The sequence below is a fragment of the Salvelinus alpinus genome, chromosome 28 (genome assembly GCF_045679555.1).
Source record: "Salvelinus alpinus chromosome 28, SLU_Salpinus.1, whole genome shotgun sequence".
Classification (NCBI taxonomy): Eukaryota; Metazoa; Chordata; class Actinopteri; order Salmoniformes; family Salmonidae; genus Salvelinus; species Salvelinus alpinus.
This window is the reverse complement of record NC_092113.1, coordinates 23,131,206-23,153,687: the sequence shown is the minus strand read 5'-3', so window position 1 is coordinate 23,153,687 and position 22,482 is coordinate 23,131,206. Positions and strand designations below refer to the sequence as shown.

At 44.9% G+C, this 22,482-nt stretch overlaps 1 protein-coding gene across 1 annotated transcript in view; it reads left to right on the top strand.

Annotated features, from left to right (window-relative positions):
• The window catches only part of LOC139557435 (bridge-like lipid transfer protein family member 3A), a 69,726-nt gene that overhangs the window by 17,059 nt on the left and 30,185 nt on the right, over window positions 1–22,482 (top strand). Inside the window, exons 2-7 of the mRNA XM_071372243.1 lie at window positions 12,267–12,429; window positions 14,160–14,198; window positions 14,410–14,501; window positions 14,677–14,866; window positions 15,347–15,487; window positions 15,722–15,892. Of these exons, the coding sequence (XP_071228344.1) occupies window positions 12,267–12,429; window positions 14,160–14,198; window positions 14,410–14,501; window positions 14,677–14,866; window positions 15,347–15,487; window positions 15,722–15,892 (796 nt within the window). The remainder of the gene's footprint in view (window positions 1–12,266; window positions 12,430–14,159; window positions 14,199–14,409; window positions 14,502–14,676; window positions 14,867–15,346; window positions 15,488–15,721; window positions 15,893–22,482) is intronic.

The window sequence follows — 22,482 nt, the reverse complement described above, 5'->3', positions numbered from 1 at the left end:
TTTTTCTCATCCATCTATGCACAATACCCCATAATGACCAAGGGAAAATAGGTTTTTAGAAATGTTCGCAAATGTATAAAAGATTTATCTGAAATACCTTATTTACATAAGTATTCAGAGCCTTTGCTATGAGACTCGAATTTGAGCTCAGGTGCATCCTGTCTCTATTGATCATCCTTGAGATGTTTCTACAACTTGATCGGAGTCCACCTGTGGTAAATTAAATTGATTGGACATGATTTGGAAAGGCACACACCTGTGTGTATATAAGGTCCCATAGTTGACAGTGCATGTCAGAGCAAAAACCAAGCCACTATGCAGAAATTGCTCCGCCATTTCCTGGTTGATAAAATTGTAATAGTTCGGCTAATTTCAGTTTACAGTTGAAGTCGGAAGTTTACATACACTTAGGTTGGAGTCATTAAAACTCGTTTTTCAATCACTCCACACATTTCTTGTTAACAAACTATAGTTTTGGCAAGTCGGTTAGGACAACTACTTCTAATTTTCCCAACAATTGTTTACAGACAGATTATTTCACTTATATGTGAAATAATGTATCACAATTCCAGTGGGTCAGAAGTTTATATACACTAAGTTGACAGTGGCTTTAAACAGCGTGGAATATTTCAGAAAATGATGTCAGAAGAAGCTTCTGTTAGGCTAATTGACATCATTTGAGTCAATTGGAGGTGCACCTGTGGATGTATTTCAAGGCCTACCTTCAAACTCAGTGTCTCTTTGCTTGACATCATGGGAAAATCAAAAGAAATCAGCCAAGACCTCAGAAAAGAAATTGTAGACCTCCACAAGTCTGATTCATCCTTGGGAGCAATTTCCAAACACATGAAGGTACCACGTTCATCTGTACAAACAATAGTATGCAAGTATAAACACCATGGGACCACGCAGCCGTCATACAGCTCAGGAAGGAGACGCTTTCTGTCTCCTAGAGATGAACGTACTTTGGTACGAAAAGTGCAAATCAATCCCAGAACAACAGCAAAGGACCTTGTGAAGATGCTGAAGGAAACAGTTATAAAAGTATCTATATCCACAGTAAAACGAGTCCTATAACCTGAAAGGCCGCTCAGCAACGAAGAATCCACTGCTCCAAAACCGCCATAAAAAAGCCAGACTACTGTTTCCAACTGCACATGGGGACAAAGATCGTACTTTTTGGAGAAATGTCCTCTAGTCTGATAAAACAAAAATAGAACTGTTTGGCCATAATGACCATCGTTATGTTTGGAGGAAAAAGGGGGAGGTTTGCAAGCCGAAGAACACCATCCCAACCGTGAAGCATGGGAGAGGCAGCATCATGTCGTGGGGGTGCTTTGCTGCAGGAGGGACTGGTGCACTTCACAAAATAGATGGCATCATGAGGACGGAAGATTATGTAGATATATTGAAGCAACATCTCAAGACATCAGTCAGGAAGTTAAAGCTTAGTTGCAAATGGGTCTTCCAAATGGACAATGACCCCAAGCATGCTTCCAAAGTTGTGGCAAAATGGATTAAGGTAGTCATGGATAATGGATGGATATGGATAACAAAGTCAAATTTGTGGGCAGAACTGAAAAAGCGTGTGCGAGCAACGAGGCCTACAAACCTGACTCAGTTACACCAGCTCTGTCAGGAGGAATGGGCCAAAATTCACCCTATTTATTGTGGGAAGCTTGTGGAAGGCTACCTGAAACATTTGCCCCAAGTTAAACAATTTGAAGGCAATGCTACCAAATACTAATTGAGTGTATGTAAACTTCTGATCCACTGGGAATGTGATTAGAGAAATAAAAGCTGAAATAAATCATTCTCTCTACTATTATTCTGACATTTCACATTCTTAAAATAAAGTGGTGATCCTAACTGACCTAAGACAGGGAATTTTTACTAGGATTAAATGTCAGGAATTGTGAAAACTGAGTTTAAATGTATTTGGCTAAGGTGTATGTAAACTTCCGACTTCAACTGTACTATAAATTATATGTGTGAAATTCATTTTTTGATTTAGAATAGACCATTATCATGCAGCTGTATCGAAACAGGGGCAGCGGGAGAAAATACATGTACATCATCTATGCACTTAAGTAGTGAATGGAGGACGCTTTTCCCCGTGGTTTTTTTTCATGCCAGCCAGATAGTCTATACTGCTGTTCTAAGTATAAGCAATGTGCTTAATATTAGGGAAGTTGAGAAATAAATATAGTAGGCCTAGCCTATAGAAAGGTGATGGGATCTTTGTGTTTTTATTAGCGGCCATCACTCTGTTTTCTCCCGCAATTACATAACCTATAGAATTGTTGCGCAACCTGAGCTCACGGGCTCTCATGAAGTGTTTGATTAGATTTTCGATAACATTTGCATTGATGTCAGAGTGATTAGAGGGACAATAGAGTGCTGAATACCAGGCAGTTAGCAAGTTTGGTAGGCTACTAATAACTAGCAGCAGCATCAGACCTTGGAGAAGCCTAATTACCGTGGCTAAACGGTCTTGTGGTATTTGACTGCCTTCATGACTCGTGACCGCCGGTGTGGTGGTAATATGGTCACTGCAACAGTCTTTTTGTTCTGTATCTATGTTCTGTAACCCAGTTGTTCGTTCTAAATGTTCCATTGCCATACTGGCTGACAACGTTCTTATCCCTTGCTTTCTAGCTAGCCAACTATGGCTAACTTACAGTCACATCAAAAAGTGCAGCCAGAAAAACAGCAAAGTAGCTGCATTTATTTACGCTGTTTTCTAGAGACAATTATTTGCATACATCTATAACAATGAGCTAATGAAGTGCGATTTCACCTGGCATAGAACATTTGCTCACTCGTCAGGACACTGTTGTTCAAAGGAGCTAGCCAACAACACATCTAACACAATCACTTCAAACTGAAGCTGGAAAGACTGCAAGCTAGATGCACTTCGTTTCGTTTACCTTTGTATATATTCATAAAAATTATGCCAGCTGATTCATGATTTCGACTTGTTGAGAAACGCTGCCTGCCTGTCTTGTCTCGCCCTGACACGTTCATTACTATGGGACAGCTGGAGATTGAACTTGAAGATTAAAACAATGTTGCAAATGTCAGAGACACAGACAGCAAGGTTTATACAAATCTCCGCTGTTGAACCGAAATGTTAGTCTAAAAGAAATGTGAGATAATGTCCAGATGCTTTTTATAGTGGAGATCAAGTTTATAACTTCCCTGCCTGGGCTGATGAGACAGTGGATTGCGCAGTTAGATGTAACAGAGTAAATAGGCATTTTAATATTATAGATGTAGCCGGTGGTAACTTGTGGAATAGACACCGGCCGGAATGCAGTTTTAACCAATCAGCATTCAGGGTTAGACCCACCCGTTGTATAAATGTGTATATGCTGTATTCTAGTCATGGCTCATTCTATATAACTACTGCTATACACAACTACTCTATTCATATACTGTCCATACTGCCTATACACATCATTATGTATGTGTGTGTATACTGTATATGTATATACAGTGCCTTCGGAAAGTATTCAGAGCTCTTGAATTTTTCCACATTTTGTTACATTACAGCCTTATTTTAAAATATAACTGTTAAGTAAAAAAATCCTCAGCAATCTACAAACAATACCCCATAATGACAAAGCGTAAACAGGTTTTTAGAAAATTTAGCAAATGTATTACAAATAAAAACAGAAATACCTTATTTTAATAAGTATTCATACCCTTTGCTATGAGACTTGAAATGAAGCTCAGGTGCATCCTGTTTACATTGATCATCCTTGAGATATTTCTACAACTTGATTGGAGTCCACCTGTGGTAAATTCAATTGATTGGACATGATTTGGAAAGGCACACATCTGTCTATATAAGGTCCCACAGTTGACATTGCATGTCAGAGCAAAAACCAAGCCATGAGGTCAAAGAAATTGTCTGTAGAGCTCCGAGACAGGATTGTGTCGAGGCAGAGATCTGGGGAAGGGTATAAAAAAAATTCTGCATCATTGAAGGTCTCCAAGAACACAGTGGCCTCCATCATTCTTAAATGGAAGAAGTTTGGAACCACCAAGACTCATCCTAGAGCTGGCCGCCTGGCCAAACTGCAATCGAGGGAGAAGGGCCTTGGTCAGGGAGGTGACCAAGAACCCGATGGTCACTCTGACAGAGCTTTAGAGTCCCTCTGTGGAGATGGGAGAATCTTCCAGAAGGACAACTATCTCTGCAGCACTCCACCAATCAGGCCTTTATGGTAGAGTGGCCAGATGGAAGCACTCCTCAGTAAAAGGCACATTACAGCCCATTTGGAGTTTGCCAAAAGGCACCTAAAGGACTCTCAGACCATGAGAAACAAGATTCTCTGGTCTGATGAAACCAAGATTGATCTCTTTGTCTTGAATGCCAAGCGTCACGTCTGGAGGTGCTGCACCCTCGACAACTACTGTGATTATTATTATTTGACCAATCTGGTCATTTATGAACATCTGAACATCTTGGCCATGTTCTGTTATAATCTCCACCCGGCACAGCCAGAAGAGGACTGGCCACCCCTCATAGCCTGGTTCCTCTAGGTTTCTTCCTGGGTTTTGGCCTTTCTAGGGAGTTTTTCCTAGCCACCGTGCTTCTACACCTGCATTGCTTGCTGTTTGGGGTTTTAGGCTGGGTTTCTGTACAGCACTTTGAGATATCAGCTGATGTACGAAGGGCTATATAAATAAATTTGATTTGATTTGGAGGAAACTTGGCACCATCCTTACGGTGAAACATGGTGGTGGTGCCATCATGCTGTGGGGAAGTTTTTCAAAGGCACGTACTGGGAGACGAGTCAGGATCGAGGGAAAGATGAACGGAGCAGAGTACAGAGAGATCCTTGATGAAAACCTGCTCCAGAGCGCTCAGGACCTCCGATTGGGGTGAAGTGTCACTTTCCAATGGGACAATGACCCTAAGCACACAGCCAAGACAACGCAGGAGTGCCTTCGGGACAAGTTTCTGAATGTCCTTGAGTGGCCCAGCCAGAGCCCGGACTTGAACCAGATCGAACATCTCTGGAGAGACCTGAAAATAACTATGCAGCAATGCTCCCTATCCAACCTGACAGAGCTTGAGAGGATCTGCTGAGAAGAATGGGAGAAACTCCCCAAATACAGGTGTGGCAAGCTTGTCGTGTCATACTCAAGACGACTCGAGGCTGTAATCGCTGCCAAAAGTGCTTCAACAAAGTACTGAGTAAAGGGTCTGAATACTTATGTAAATGCTATATTTAATTTGTACATTTTTAATAAATGTGCCAACATTTATAAAAACCTGTTTTTGCTTTTTTATTATGGGGTATTGTGTGTAGATTGAGGGGAAATACAATTTAATAAATGTTAAGACTAATGCTGGCCCATGTTGACAGCAATGCTTCCCACAGTTGTGTCAAGTTGGCTGGATGTCCTTTGGGTGGTGGATCATTCTTTATACACACAGGGAATCTGTTGAGCGTGAAAAACCAGTGCGCCTGGCACCTACTACCATACCCCGTTCAAAGGCACTTACATTTTTTTGTCTTGACCATGCTCCCTCTAAATGGCACACATACACAAACCATGTCTCAATTGGCTCAAGGCTTAAAAATCTTTCTTTAAATTGTCCCCTCCCCTTCATCTACGCTGATTGAAGTGGATTTAACAAGTGACATCAGTAAGGATTCATAGCTTTCATCTGGTCAGTCTGTCATGGAAAGAGCTGGTGTTCTTAATGTTTTGTATACTTAGTGTATATTTATATTCCAGACTCTGAAATATCTCTTTCTGAAATTGCTCGTTCTGATTTCTTAATTGTTGGATTATGTATGTATTGTTTTGTATTAATGGATTATTGGAGCTAGAAACAAAAGTATTTTTAGTGCACCGGCAATAACATCTGTGTACGTGACCAATAAACTTTGATTTGATTTGGTGGACTTGATCCTTGTTGATGGACAAGGGAAGCTCAATTTGGTACGAATACAGCTCACTTAGGTACTAAAAACTTCTTTCCCCTAGCATAGCCTATTTCATACTGTCTGGAAGATGGTTTGAAAATCTAGCCAGGCCATTATGGGTTGAATAAGCCCTAGAATTGTTTTACCTCTTAAACCATGCTAATCCCCCAAAATAGCTGTAGCCTAGTTTGAATTAGTACCATGATAGTCTGTGTGGTGTTCCAGACTACAGCCTATCAGGGCTCAATTCCATTTAAATTCTAGTCAATTCCAATTCCAATTCTCCTCAGTACTTTTTCATTGGGGAAAATGTGATTTTGGTTTATTTTCTGAATTTAGGCTACCGTAATGGAATTGACCCCAACCCTTCAGGCTATTTATTATTTTCACCGCTCTTAAAGGATAGAAATACCATATTAAAAAATGCAAACGCAGTATTGTTAAAAGGGTTGAATCCCCAGCTAGGACATGTTGGATGCTGTGTGAGCTGTTTTGAATGTGTGAGCTGAATGTGTGAGCTGTTCTTCTCATTATTGAGCAGGGTTAGTGTACAGGGTTAGTTGAGCAGGGTTAGTGTACACATAAAAGCTACTGGGTGTGCAGGCTTTTGCCCAGCCCTGCTTTAAAGGCTGGAACAAAACCCTGCATACGCTGTAGGTCTTCAGGAGGAGGCTTGGACACCTCTCCCTGGTGAAGGTCTATTTTCAGACTTGGACATTTCATCATGGGGTGCTAAAGTGGTCTGTAGGAGTGTTGGGTGGAGTGCAAGTGCTCGCTTAGGGAGAGATGGGGTCCAGGCTGTGTGTACTCAGTGGAACAAGGTTCTGAGTACATAGGCCTAGTCATAGTGGAGTAGCTTTAATCTCATTACAGTATTGCGACTGGGATATAGAGATTGAGGTATGGTTGAGGGGTGGAGTGGTTCACCTGTTCACCTTATAGCTTAGCACTCATTAATGTGGGCTGGTTAACCTCGTATAACACTGTTCTTTACAGCTGATGACTGGTAATAGTCAAGCTCCTTTACTGGAAGGCTAATTCAAATCTTGTTGGACTGAGGTTTATGCTCTACTCTATGATGGTATCTCAGCTTTTCAAATTAAGCCCTCTCGTTAAAGGAATTCTGAGACTTGCTACATACCAAAGGCAGCACTAGGCTACTAGAAAAGCCCCTGACAACATCATCTTGAACCAGTGTCTCACTTGTCTCAGTAGCATTACAATATGTTACCCAGACAGTGGACTGGTTAATCAGTCCAGCACTAGAGTCAGATCTCTTGTGTATTGGCATTTAGCTTTGTCACCACCAGCCAAAGCCCAAGAAACACTAGCCTTTGTGTTGGAGTCTGAAATGTCAGGTTTTAGTTAGACTAATGAGTGTGGAGTAAAGGTAATAATTTTCCAGTCATGGTGAGTGTGGTAGATTTGAACTATAAATGGTATGTTTGTTGCCTCATCATCTTTTCAGAATACGTTACAGCTAGCCTATCCCTCACCACTGCTGTTTCACTGTGTGAGGTTTTGCTCTGGCAAATGACTCAGCAGTTCATTTTTAGCTCTAGTGGAGGGTAAGGTCAATGAAGCCAGATGGGGAAAGTCCTATGGTGGGAATCTGGCAAAGACACGGTCTGTACTACAGCCTGGGATTCAATTAGGCCTACAGCATGAATCTCACAATTACATCTCACTGCCAATATCACTGCAAAAAGCCGACCTTGGTCAGGCTAGCATCTAATTTGAACCTCATTTACACTGTCTCACATTTATTTATTTATTTCACCTTTATTTAACCAGGTAGGCAAGTTGAGAACACGTTCTCATTTACAATTGCGACCTGGCCAAGATAAAGCAAAGCAGTTCGACACATACAACAACACAGAGTTACACATGGAGTAAAACAAACATACAGTCAATAATACAGTAGAAAAATAAGTCTATATACAATGTGAGCAAGTGAGGTGAGATAAGGGAGGTAAAGGCAAAAAAAGGCCATGGTGGCGAAGTAAATACAATATAGCAAGTAAAACACTGGAATGGTTGATTTGCAGTGGAAGAATGTGCAAAGTAGAAAGAGAAATAATGGGGTGCAAAGGAGCAAAATAATTAAATAAATACAGTAGGGAAAGAGGTAGTTGTTTGCGCTAAATTATAGATGGGCTATGTACAGGTGCAGTAATCTATGAGCTGCTCTGACAGCTGGTGCTTAAAGCTAGTGAGGGAGATGAGTGTTTCCAGTTTCAGAGATTTTTGTAGTTCGTTCCAGTCATTGGCAGCAGAGAACTGGAAGGAGAGGCGGCCAAAGGAAGAATTGGTTTTGGGGGTGACCAGAGAGATATACCTGCTGGAGCGCGTGCTACAGGTGGGTGCTGCTATGGTGACCAGCGAGCTGAGATAAGGGGGGACTTTACCTAGCAGGGTCTTGTAGATGACCTGGAGCCAGTGGGTTTGGCGACGAGTATGAAGCGAGGGCCAGCCAACGAGAGTGTACAGGTCGCAGTGGTGGGTAGTATATGGGGCTTTGGTGCCAAACGGATGGCACTGTGATAGACTGAAGCCAATTCTAGATTTAACTTTGGATTGGAGATGTTTGATGTGAGTCTGGAAGGAGAGTTTACAGTCTAACCAGACACCTAGGTATTTGTAGTTGTCCACATATTCTAAGTCAGAGCCGTCCAGAGTAGTGATGTTGGACAGGCGGGCAGGTGCAGGCAGCGATCGGTTGAAGAACATGCATTTAGTTTTACTTGTATTTAAGAGCAATTGGAGGCCACGGAAGGAGAGTTGTATGGCATTGAAGCTCGTCTGGAGGGTTGTTAACACAGTGTCCAAAGAAGGGCCAGAAGTATACAGAATGGTGTCGTCTGCGTAGAGTTGGATCAGAGACTCACCAGCAGCAAGAGCGACATCATTGATGTATACAGAGAAGAGAGTCGGTCCAAGAATTTAACCCTGTGGCACCCCCATAGAGACTGCCAGAGGCCCGGACAACAGACCCTCCGATTTGACACACTGAACTCTATCAGATAAGTAGTTGGTGAACCAGGCGAGGCAGTCATTTGAGAAACCAAGGCTGTCGAGTCTGCCGATGAGGATGTGGTGATTGACAGAGTCGAAAGCCTTGGCCAGGTCAATGAATACGGCTGCACAGTATTGTTTCTTATCGATGGCGGTTAAGATATCGTTTAGGACCTTGAGCGTGGCTGAGGTGCACCCATGACCAGCTCTGAAACCAGATTGCATAGCGGAGAAGTATGGTGGGATTCGAAATGGTCGGTAATCTGTTTGTTGACTTGGCTTTCGAAGACCTTAGAAAGGGAGGGTAGGATAGATATAGGTCTGTAGCAGTTTGGGTCAAGAGTGTCCCCCCCTTTGAAGAGGGGGATGACCGCAGCTGCTTTCCAATCTTTGGGAATCTCAAACGACACGAAAGAGAGGTTGAACAGGCTAGTAATAGGGGTGGCAACAATTTCAGCAGATCATTTTAGAAAGAAAGGGTCCAGATTATCTAGCCCGGCTGATTTGTAGGGGTCCAGATTTTGCAGCTCTTTCAGAACATCAGCTGACTGGATTTGGGAGAAGGAGAAATGGGGAAGGCTTGGGCGAGTAGCTGTGGGGGGTGCAGTGCTGTTGAACGGGGTAGGGGTAGCCAGGTGGAAAGCATGGCCAGCCGTAGAAAAATGCTTATTGAAATTCTTAATTATAGTGGATTTGTCGGTGGTGATAGTGTTTCCTATCTTCAGTGCATGGGCAGCTGGGAGGAGATGTTCTTATTCTCCATGGACTTTACAGTGTCCCAGAACCTTTTTGGGTTTGTGTTGCAGGAAGCAAATTTCTGCTTGACAAAGCTAGCCTTGGCTTTTCTAACTGCCTGTGTATATTGGTTTCTAGCTTCCCTGAAAAGTTGCATATCACGGGGGCTGTTCGATGCTAATGCAGAACGCCATAGGATGTTTTTGTGTTGGTTAAGGGCAGTCAGGTCTGGAGAGAACCAAGGGATATATCTGTTCCTGGTTCTAAATTTCTTGAATGGGGCATGCTTATTTAAGATGGTGAGGAAGGCATTTAAAAAAAATAACCAGGCATCCTCTACTGATGGGATGAGATCAATATCCTTCCAGGATACCCCGGCCAGGTCGATTAAAAAGGCCTGCTCGCTGAAGTGTTTCAGGTAGCGTTTGACAGTGATGAGTGGAGGTCGTTTGACCGCTGACCCATTACGGATGCAGGCAATGAGGCAGTGATCGCTGAGATCTTGGTTGAAAACAGCAGAGGTGTATTTAGAGGGCAAGTTGGTTAGGATGATATCTATGAGGGTGCCCCATGTTTACGGCTTTGGGGTGGTACCTGGTAGGTTCATTTATAATTTGTGTGAGATTGAGGGCATCAAGCTTAGATTGTAGGATGGCTGGGGTGTTAAGCATGTTCCAGTTTAGGTCGCCTAGCAGCACGAACTCTGAAGATAGATGGGCGCAATCAGTTCACATATGGTGTCCAGAGCACAGCTGGGGGCAGAGGGTGGTCTATAGCAGGCGGCAACGGTGAGAGACTTATTTTTAGAGAGGTGGATTTTTAAAAGTAGAAGTTCAAATTGTTTGGGAACAGACCTGGATAGTAGGACAGAACTCTGCAGGCTATCTTTGCAGTAGATTGCAACACCGCCCCCTTTGGCCGTTCTATCTTGTCTGAAAATGTTGTAGTTAGGGATGAAAATGTCAGAATTTTTGGTGGTCTTCCTAAGCCAGGATTCAGACACGGCTAAAACATCCGGGTGTGCAGAGTGTGCTAAAGCAGTGAATAAAACAAACTTAGGGAGGAAGCTTCTAATGTTAACATGCATGAAACCAAGGCTATTACGGTTACAGAAGTCATCAAAAGAGAGCGCCTGGGGAATAGGAGTGGAGCTAGGCACTGCAGGGCCTGGATTCACCTCTACATCACCAGAGGAACAGAGGAGGAGTAGGATAAGGGTACGGCTAAAAGCTATGAGAATTGGTCGTCTAGAACGTCTAGAACAGAGAGTAAAAGGAAGTTTCTGGGGGCGATAAAATAGCTTCAAGGAATAATGTACAGACAAAGATATGGTAGGATGTGAATACAGTGGAGGTAAACCTAGGTATTAAGTGATGATGAGAGAGATATTGTCTCTAGAAACAACATTGAAACCAGGTGATGTCATCGCATATGTGGGTGGTGGAACTGAAAGGTTGGATAAGGTATAGTGAGCAGGGCTAGAGGCTCTACAGTGAAATAAGCCAATAAACACTAACCAGAACAGCAATGGACGAGGCATATTGACATTAAGGAGAGGCATGTTTAGTCGAGTGATCGTAAGGGTCCAGTGAGTAGAGGTTGGTTGGGGTCACGGCGATTCAGACAGCTAGCCGGGCTATCGGTAGCTAGCATAGGATGGAGGTCTGTTTTTAGCCGCCTCGTGCGTTTCCGTCGGTAGATTAGTGGAGTTCCGTGTGGTAGAGGGGATCAATCCAATTGGCAAAATAGATATAGTTATAGTGACCCAAGAAAAAATTGTCCGATAGACTTATTCAGATAGCAGCCGATAAGACAGCTAACGATTAGCGGGCCCCAGATGAGCGTTCAGGTAACGTCGCGACGGAGGTGCCAGTTGGATAACTCCCTCGGGCAGATAACGTCGGTAGTCAGTCGTGAAGGCCCGGTGGGGCTCCGCATTGGCAGTAAAACGGGTCCGGATAGGTGATTGTAGCCCAGGAGTGGCTGATGGAACTCTTCAGCTGGCTGGCTCCGGAATAATTGATGTTTTCTCCGGGATCGACGTAAGCCAATAGACACACGGGTAGCAGCTAGCTAGCTGCGAAATCAAGGTGTAAATGTCCAGAGCTTGCGGTTGAAATCCGCGGATATGGAGAAAAATAAGTCCGATATATTCTGGTCTGAGTCACGTTGTACAAAAGTGGCGATTGATTAACGAGCTAAAGGAATAGCTGATGACCACAAACCGTGGTTAGCTGAAAAACTAACGTTAGCCAGTAAACTGGCTAGCTTCTGGGTAGTTTCTGGCTAGCTTCAGGTTAGCTTCTGGCTAGCTTCTGGCTAGCTTCTGGCTAGCTTCAGGTTAGCTTCTGGCTAACCTGAATAGCCTTCGAACCCTCGTAAACCACACATGCATGACGTGTAAACTATTTTGGTGACCAGTCTGGTTTTTATTCCATGTTCTTATGCCATCTAAGTGACTCAAACATTATAACAAAATCAATCAGGGCTCAATGCTGACAGTTAGTTCAGTATGTCCAGGTTTGATGGTTTCTTGAACTTACCCCTCTCTCATTCCTTTGTATGAAGGTTCACCAAGAACCTGTCTCCAGACAAGATAAACCTGAGCACACTGAAGGGCGAGGGTCAGCTGTCCAACCTGGAGCTGGATGAGGAGGTGCTGCAGAACATGCTGGACCTGCCCACCTGGTTGGCTGTCACCCGGGTCTACTGCAACAAGGCTGCAATCAGGGTGAGACAACTGTGTTATTCTTTTTATTTTCTCTGCAACTTCACAATGGGCTCGGGAGGCGAAGGTCCAGTCATGCGTACTCTGAAACATGACCCGCCAAACCGTGCTTCTTAACCCGGAAGCCAGCCGCACCAATGTGTCGGAGGAAACACTGTTCAACTGGCGACCGAGGTCAGCCTGCAGGCGCCCGGCCCGCCACAAGAGTCACTAGAGCGCGATAAACCAAGTAAAGCCCCCCGGCCAAACCCTCTCCTAACCCGGACAATGCTGGGCCAATTGTGCGCCGCCCTATGGGACTCCCGATCACAGCCGGTTGTGATACAGGGATCGAACCCGGGTCTGTAGTGACGCCTCTAGCACTGTGATACAGTGCCTTAGACCGCTTGCGCCACTCAGGAGGCCCCAACTGTGTTATTCTTATAATAAACCATGTCTTTCCCCAATGACAATGGCTGTGTACAGATAAGAAAGAGTGTTCCAGAATTATGTCACTGCATTAATTTAGTAGTTTAAGGTCAGTGTTTTTTCAGCAGCGGTGGAAAAGATAGTGTGGTGGGAGGCATGGTAGTGGATGTGGCCAACTGCACAGTCTCTGACCAAAGATTTTAAAGGCCTTCCTCTTTGCTGCAGACATTTTGCTGTTTCAAAGCACATTTCTGCAATTCTACACATTTTGCCATGGGGTGGAGAGAAAATGTCCCAGTTTTAAAGCTAGTTTCCTGTAATTCTACACATTCTGTCATGGGGCTGAGGGGGGGGGGGGAAATCAGTTTTTAAGCAAATTTCCTGCAATTCTATACATTTTGTCATGGCTTATGCTGTGTTCTTGTGCTATCTGAGTGTCTCAAACATTATAACAAAATCAGTGGGGGCTCCATGCCATAAAAGTTTGGGAATTTTAGATTCTCTCTGACTCCTAGTTTTTATTGACGATTGTTAGTTCTCAAAGATGATCTTATTTTAAAAAATATATAATTTCTACAATCTTTATATCTGGTTTTAGTTGTTTAAGTTTAACTGACAATGTTTTACCATCCCAATTTATTTCATATTTCTTGGCAGCAACTATTTAGCAGCGAGGGCCCGCCACTGCTAAATGAATATAGGGGAAACACTTGGTCATATTTGCTGACCAATGGCAGATTAATATGAAAGTAGTAAATCACTACCAGGCAAAACGTATGGTGAGCGGTTTGACAAGACCATGTCATTGGGGTTTCACAGTGTAGCCTTTAGCTACATCAATGAAAGCCGCAGAGGGCATAGGCTACACACACTGGCAGCACGGCAGAGATAAGCAGCATTACTGTCCAATAACACTAAGATCAGTGGACACATCTCCAGGCCCACTGCTAGCCTCAGATAACAGCGAGAGAGCAGCATGAGGGGGAAGGACACAAAAGGCCAGAGGCTAGCACAGCACCACACCGAAGCCCTGAATGACCTGCTCAACCTGTTGTTTAGAAAGATGTGGACTGCAGATCAGATTGGAAATTAGCTGGGCTGTCTTTGTATGGCCCAGATCAGATGTCCCCTTACTAATGTTTTATCTTCAAGATTACTCATTTGAAGCCAGTCTAGGTTGGGTATAAGTCTACAAGGAGAGGTCTAAAAGCACAATCCACTCTGTGTATCTTGCACACAGTGAATGATAAACAGTCCAGTAGAACAGTGCTGAGGAAAGTGTTTGTGCCGTCCTGACTGGTCCCCTGCTGTTTTGTCTCCCTCAGATACAATGGACAAAGTTGAAGACCAGCCCCATCTGCCTGGTATGAATTATACCCTTTGTTCTATTCCTCCACAAGTTTCTGTCCTGCTCAGTCTCCTCTCTCTCCATTTAATTTCTCCTGTAGTAAAGTGTATTGGTTTACTATTGTAATACTGCATCCACCCCTGCTGTGCTGAACTATGGTAACTATTGTCACCTAGCTAAATCTGATTCTGCCACAACACTATGCACACTTCTTCCAACCCCCGCAGTTCCTGGACAAGGTGGAGGTGGAGATGAGAACGTGTGAGGAGCCCCGTGCACCAAATGGCCCCTCCCCTATTGCCATCACTGCTGGCCAGAGGTAAGCCTTACCTTTTCTGTCTGTTTGGAACCTTTTGAGGGAAATTTGTGATAGATCCATTTATTTTATACTATTATATACTGTATATAACTGTTGCTCTGGACAGATATAATTGACTGAAAACCCACTGTCTTCGGTCATATTCTTATCTGTCTATTCTTGTGTCTTGCTGCAGTGAGTATGGCTTTGCTGAGAAGGTGGTGGAGGGTATGTCTGTCATCATCAACTCCATCACCATCAAGGTGCAGTCCCGTGCCTTCCACGCCTCCTTCGAGCTCTGGCAGCTCCAGGGTAACAGTCTCAACCCCAAATGGCAGAAGACTGACCTCCGCTACACCCGCATCACAGACCCCAAGAGAGGAGAGGTACGCCCACAAAATTAGGTCTCATGGTACAGTTAGTACAGTATGTCCAGGTTTCATGGTACAGTATGTCCAGGTTTCATGGTACAGTTAGTACAGTATGTCCAGGTTTCATGGTACAGTATGTCCAGGTTTCATGGTACAGTTAGTACAGTATGTCCAGGTTTCATGGTACAGTTAGTACAGTATGTCCAGCCTACAGAGTCACTTTATTTGTTTTTCAGGCCAGCAATAAATGTCACTTAATTAGGCCAATTGTTCAGTGTTTTATTGGTCATGATTTCCAGCCCCTCTAATTGAGATCAGGAAATGCGTCTGCGTTATCCTTAGAAATGACCTCGTTTACATGGTCTCCCTGTTTTTCTCGTAAAGAGACTTTTAGGCCAGTGTACTTGTAGCTCGTCCCATACAATGGTTCCCTAATATGTATATACGTGTGTCTGTGTCTTTGTCTGTCTGTGTATGTTTTGTGCAACTCCCCAGGTTTTGACGTTTAAGGAGATCAACTGGCAGAGTCTGCGTATAGAGGCTGATGCCATAGAGAGTGAAGACCAGGACCTGAGCAGTATCCCACTACGCCTCATTACCAACCAGGGATGCATCCGGATCGCCCTGAAGCGCAGGGTAAGACTGGGCCATGGGTGGGCCAGGGAGGGTGGGGTTTACTTGATGTGACTTTTCCCCAACAGTTTAACCATGTTACAGTTTCTTTCTCACATGCTCAACTGTCTCAACTGTGTCAACTGTTCTCAAGGTGCTTCAGAGTAAATAAACACAGTCATTGTATGAATGTAAAATGGCTTCCTCTGTAACATGATGACTAACTAGGTTTCTCCTCTGTCTTTAATCATATCCCAGGTGAAGGACTGTAATGTTCTGGCCTCTAAGCTGCTCTTCATTTTGGACGACCTGCTGTGGGTGCTGACGGACTCTCAGCTCAAAGCTGTCATCCACTACGCCAAGTCCCTGAGTGAGGCCATGGAGAAGTCTGCCCAGCAGAGGAAGAATATGGCTGCAGAGTCCCAACAGGTACCGTCCTCCCGCCTTCCTTTTATATGTGTTAACAACAGCAGAGTCTGCAGCCTGCACTTATTTTGTACTGCAGTTCTATGTCAAATCTAGCTATATTCAGTGGTGACCCGTCATTCAGGGTAGGTGGGGCAGAGCCCAACCTGTTTTGAGCCCTGCATATTTATTTAAAACAAATAAAACATGTATTTATTCTCTGTGTGCCTGTTTTGCATGTTATTTTGCCATTCATTCGTGTCACATATCAGTTTGCAAACAATAAAGCTGCATACGAACGTGGTACCTTTCTTGAGTAAGGCAGCTCCAAAATGCAGGTGTTTCAGACGAGCTCAGTGTTTTTTGTGGTGGAGGGGCAGCCAGCGGAAAATACTGAGTGTAAGTGTCGATAGTCTTCTGTAGTTGCGCCTTGATTGGTTCAGTGTTCTGTCACTCATGGGGACACTACGTCATCATAGAATCTACAGGGAGAGCTAGGCAGTTATAGCCCCCTTGGGTGTAGCCAAAGATTTACATTAGAAATCAAATCAAGTTTTATTGGTCGCGTACACATATTTAGCAGATGCTATTTCGGGTGTTGCGAAATGCTTGTGTTACTAACTCCAACAGTGCAGTAGTATCTAACAATTCACAACAATACACACAATTTAAAAGTAAAAGAATGAAGTTAACAAATATACAAATATTAGGACAAGCAATGTCGGAGTGACATTGACTGGAAAACAGTAGAATACAGATTAAATGAATAAAATTGTATTTAAACATTATTACAGTGACCAATGTTACATTATTAAAGTGATCAGTGATTCCATATCTATGTAAACTCAGCAAAAAAAGAAACGTCCCTTTTTCAGGACCCTGTCTTTCAAAGATAATTCATAAAAATCCAAATAACTTCACAGATCTTCATTGTAAAAGGTTTTAACACTGTTTCCCATGCTTGTTCAATGAACCATAAACAATTAATGAACAACCACCTGTGGAACGGTCGTTAAGACACTAACAGCTTACAGATGGTAGGCAATTAAGGTCACGGTTATGAAAACCTAGGACACTAAAGAGGCCTTTCTACTGACTCTGAAAAACACCAAAAGAAAGATGCCCAGGGTCCCTGCTCATCTGCGTGAACGTGCCTTAGGCATGCTGCAAGGAGGCATGAGGACTGCAGATGTGGCCAGGGCAATAAATTGCAATGTCCGTACTGTGAGACGCCTAAGACGGCGCTACAGGGAGACAGGACGGACAGCTGATCGTCCTCACATTGGCAGACCATGTGTAACACCACCTGCACAGGATCGATACATCCGAACATCACACCTGCGGGACAGGTTCAGGATGGCAACAACAACTGCCCGAGTTACACCAGGAACGCACAATCCCTCCATCGGTGCTCAGACTGCCCGCAATAGGCTGAGAGAGGCTGGACTGAGGGCTTGTAGGCCTGTTGTAAGGCAGGTCCTCACCAGACATCACCGGCAACAATGTCGCCTATGGGCACAAACCCACCGTCGCTGGACCAGACAGGACTGGCAAAAAGTGCTCTTCACTGACAAGTCGCGGTTTTGTCTCACCAGGAGTGATGGTTGGATTTGCGTTTATAGTCGAAGGAATGAGCGTTACATTGAGGCCTGTACTCTGGAGTGGGATCGATTTGGAGGTGGAGCGTCCGTCATGGTCTGGGGCGGTGTGTCACAGAATCATCGGACTGAGCTTGTTGTCATTGCAGGCAATCTCAACGCTGTGCGTTACAGGGAAGACTTCCTCCTCCCTCATGTGCTACCCTTCCTGCAGGCTCATCCTGACATGATCCTCCAGCATGACAATGCCACCAGCCATACTGCTCGTTCTGTGCGTGATTTCCTGCAAGACAGGAATGTCAGTGTTCTGCCATGGCCAGCTAAGAATCCAGATCTTAATCCCATTGAGCACGTCTGGGACCTTGTTGGATCGGAGGGTGAGGGCTATGGCCATTCCCCCCCAGACATGTCTGGGAACTTGCAGGTGCCTTGGTGGAAGAGTGGGGTAACATCTCGCAGCAAGAACTGGCAAATCTGGTGCAGTCCATGAGGAGATGCACTGCAGTACTTAATGCAGCTGGTGGCTACACCAGATACTGACTGTTGCTTTTGATTTTGACCCACCCTTTGTTCAGGGACACATTATTCAATTTATGTTAGTCACATGTCTGTGGAACTTGTTCAGTTTATGTCTCAGTTGTTGAATCTTATGTTCAAACAAATATTTACACATGTTTAGTTTGCTGAAAATAAACGTAGTTGGCAGTGAGAGGACGTTTCTTTTTTTGCTGAGTTTACATAGGGCAGCAGCCTCTAAGGTTAGGGTTGAGTAACCGGGTGGTAGCCAGCTAGTGATGGCTATTTAACAGTCTGATGTCCTTTAGATAGAAGCTGTTTTTCAGTCTCTCGGCCCCAGCTTTGATGCACCTGTACTGATGATAGCTGGGTGAACAGGCCGTGGCTCGGGTGGTTGATATCCTTTTTGGTCTTCCTGTGACATCAGGTGCTGTAGGTGTCCTGGAGGGCAGGCAGTGTGCCTCCGGTGATGCGTTGGGCAGACGGCACCACCCACTGTGGAGAGCCCTGCGGTTGCGGGCGGTGCAGTTGCCGTATCACGCGGTGATACAGCCCGACCGGATGCTCTCAATGGTGCATCTGATAAAGTTTGAGGGTCTTCGGGGCCGAGGACCTGGAAGCTTTTCACCTTCTCCACTGCGGTCCCATCGATGTGGATGGGGCATGCTCTCTCTGCTGTTTCCTGAAGTCCACGATCAGCTCCTTTGTTTTGTTCACGTTGAGGGAGAGGTTATTTCCCTGGCACCACTACTCCCTGTAGGCTGTCTCAACACTGTTGGTAATCAGGCCTACTACTGTTGTATCATCTGCGAACTTGATGATTGAGTAGTAGGCATGCGTGGCCATGCAGTCATGAGTGAACAGGGAGTACAGGAGGGGGCTGAGCACACACCCTTGTGGGGACCCTGTGTTGAGGATCAGCGTAGTGGAGGTCTTGTTTTCTACCTTCACCACCTGGGGGCAGCTCGTCAGGACGTCCAGGACCCAGTTGGACAGGGCGGGGTTCAGACCCAGGTCCCCAAGCTTAATGATGTGGAGGATACTATGGTGTTGAATGCTGAGCGGTAATGAGTGAACATCATTCTTACATAGGTATTCCTCTTGTCCAGATGGGATAGGGCAGTGTGATGGTGATTGCATCATCTGGATCTATTGGGGCGGTATGCAAATTGAAGTGGGTCTAGGGCAGGAGTGGGCAATTCCAGTCCTCGAGGGCCTGATTGGTGTCACAGTTTTGCCCCAACCTCAGCTAACACATCTTACTCCAATAATCACCTAATCATGATCTTCAATTTAAAATGCAATTTGATTAATCAGCTGTGTTTGCTAGGGATGGAGAAAAAGTGTGACACCAATCAGGCCCTCGAGGACTGGAGTTGCCCACCCCTGGTCTAGGGTGTCAGGTAAGGTGGAAGTGATATGATCCTTAACTAGCCTCTTAAAGCACTTCATGATGACAGAAGTGAGTGCTACGCGGTGATAGTCATTTAGTTCAGTTACCTTTGCTTTCTTGGGTACAGGAACAATGAAGAACATCTTGAAGCAAGTGGGGGCATCAGACTGGGATAGGGAGAAAATGAATATTTCTGTAAACTGGTCTGTGCATGCTCTGAGGGAGCGTCTATGGATGCCGTCTGGGCCAGCAGCCTTGCGAGGGTTAACACGCTTAAATAAATGTCTTACTCATGTCAGCCATGGAGAACGAGAGCCCACAGTCCTCGGAAGCTGGCCACGTCGGTGGCACTGTGTTATCCTCAAAGCAAGTGCAGAAGGTGTTTAGCTTGTCCAGGAGCAAGACATTGTGTCGGCGACGTGGCTGGTTTTCGCTTTGTAATCCATAATTGTCTGGAGTCTCTGACACATACATCTCGTGTCTGAGCCGTTGAATTGCAACTCCACTATGTCTCTGTACGGAAGTTTTGCCTGTGATTGCCTTACGGATGGCATAACTACACTTTTTGTATTCAACCATATTCCCAGTCAGCTTGCCATGGTTAAATGCGGTGGTTCACGCTTTCAGTTTTGCGCAAATGCTGCCATCTATCCATGGTTTTTGGTTTGGTAGGTTTTAATAATCACAGTGGGAACAACATCTGCTATACACTTCCTGATGAACTCAGTCACCGGGTCAGTGTATATGTCAATGTTCTTCTCAGAGGCAACCTGGAACATATCCCAGTCCGCGTGATCAAAATAATCTTTGAATAGACCTTAGCACGGGTGCTTCCTGTTTGAGTTTCTGCCTATAGGAAGGGAGGAGCAGAATGACGTCGTAATCTGATTTGCTGAAGGAGGGTGGACCTTATTATTTAAAAAAATTGTTACCCCTTTTTCTCCCCAATTTCTTGGTATCCAATTGGTAGTTACAGTCGTGTCTCATCGCTGCAACTCCCGTACAGACTCGGGAGAGGCGACGGTCGAGAGCCGTGCGTCCTCCGAAACACAACCCAACCAAGCTGCACTGTTTCTTGACACAATGCCCACTTAACCTGGAAGCCAGCCGCACCAATGTGTCGGAGGAAACACCGTACACCTGGTGACCGTGTCAGTGTGCACTGCGCCCTGCCCGCAACAGGAGTCGCTAGTGCGAGGTGGGACAAGGACATCCCTGCTGGCCAAACCCTCCCTAACCCAGATGACGCTGGGCCAATTATGCGCCGCACCGTGGGTCTTCCAGTCGCGGCCGGTCGCGACAGAGCCTGGACTCGAACCCAGAATCTCTAGTGGCACAGCTAGCATTGCGATGCAGTGCCTTAGACCACTGCGCCACTCGGGAGGCCTCAGGGTGGGCCTTTTACAGTAATTCCGGAATGGAGAGTAACAAAGGTCAAAAGTTTTTGAAGCGTGAGTACTACAGGAAATATGTTGAAAGAACTTCGTTCGCGTTTTTCTCAAATTTGCTTTGTTAAAGTTCCCAGCTACAATCAATGCGGCCACAGGATATGTGGTTTCCAGTTTGCACAAAGTCCAGTGTAGTTCCTTGAGGAACGTCGTAGTATCGGCTTGAGGGGGAATATACATGGCTGTGACTATAACCGAAGCGAATTCTCTTGGGAGGTAATACGGTCGTCATTTGATTGTGAGGTATTCTAAGTTGAGTGAACAAAAGGACTTGAGTTCCTGTACATTATCACAACCACAACATGAGTAGTTAATCATGAAACATAAACCTCCGCCTTTCTTCTTCCCGGAGAGTTCTTTATTCCTGTCTGCACAATGTATTGAGGACCCAGCTGGCTGTGTGGATGGCTACAGTATATCCAGAGAGCCATGATTCCGTGAAACAGAGTATATAACAGTTCCTGATGTCTCTCTGGATGGAGACCCTTGCCCTGAGCTTGTCTACTTTATTGTCCAGGGACTGAACATTAGCGAGTAATATACTCGGAAGCAGTGGATGGTGTGCACGTCTCCTGAGTTGGACTTGAAGTCCACTCCAAATACCTCTTCCCCGCCGGTGGTGTCTTGGAGCAGCCTCTGGAATAAGTTCAATTGCCTTGGGGGGTACGAACAAAGGATCCAATTCGGGGAAGTTATATTTCTGGTCGGAATGCTGGTGAGTTACCGCTGCGCTGAAATCCCAAAGTTTTTTCCAGCTGTATGTAATAACACAATTTTTTTTATGGGCTAATAATGTAAGAAATAACAACAAAACAATACTGCAAAGTTTCTTAGCAGCTAGAAGCAGAGCTGCCATGTCTGTCGGTGCCCGTCCAAGAAGGCTCAAGGTTATTGGCCACAGATAAAATTAATTCAAATCACATTATACGCTACATGGCCAAATGTTCCAAAATCATGAGCATTTTTATATGGAGTTGGTCCCCCCTTTGCTGCTATAACAGCCTCCATTCTTCTGGGAAGGCTTTCCACTAGATGTTGGAACATTACTGCGGGGACTTGCTTCCATTCAGCCACAAGAGCATTCGTGAGGTCGGGTACTGTTGTTGGGTGATTAGGCCTGGCTTGCAGTCAGCATTCCAATTCATCCCAAAGGTGTTCGATGGGCTTGAGGTCAGGGCTCTGTGCAGGCCAGTCAAGTTGTTCCACACCGAACTCGACAAACCATTTCTGTATGTTCTTCCACACTGATCTCGACAACCATTTCTGTATGGACCTCACTGTGCACGGAGACATTGTCATGCTGAAACAGGAAAGGTCCTTCCCCAAACTGCAAATGTAACAATGAGTGGTTTGGAAGAAATCATTGGCTATCTGCGAGCGTCGCAAAACAATCACGATTTTGCTTCCCCTGCCTGCTCCAACTCAGAATTCCAAGTCGGGAACTCTGGCCTCTATCTAGAGCTCCGACCTGAACATCACTGACGTCATGATTCAACCTTGTTATTTTTTTTGTTGAGTTCCCAGTTCTCTTGAAAGCACCATAAATCCAGAGAATGCCAGACTTGGATGACAAATTTGGGTCCAGGTCATCGATACCTGGAGGTGGTCTTGAGGAGGGCCGACTGGACTCTCCTCCAGGTACAACGACAGCGGCGGACA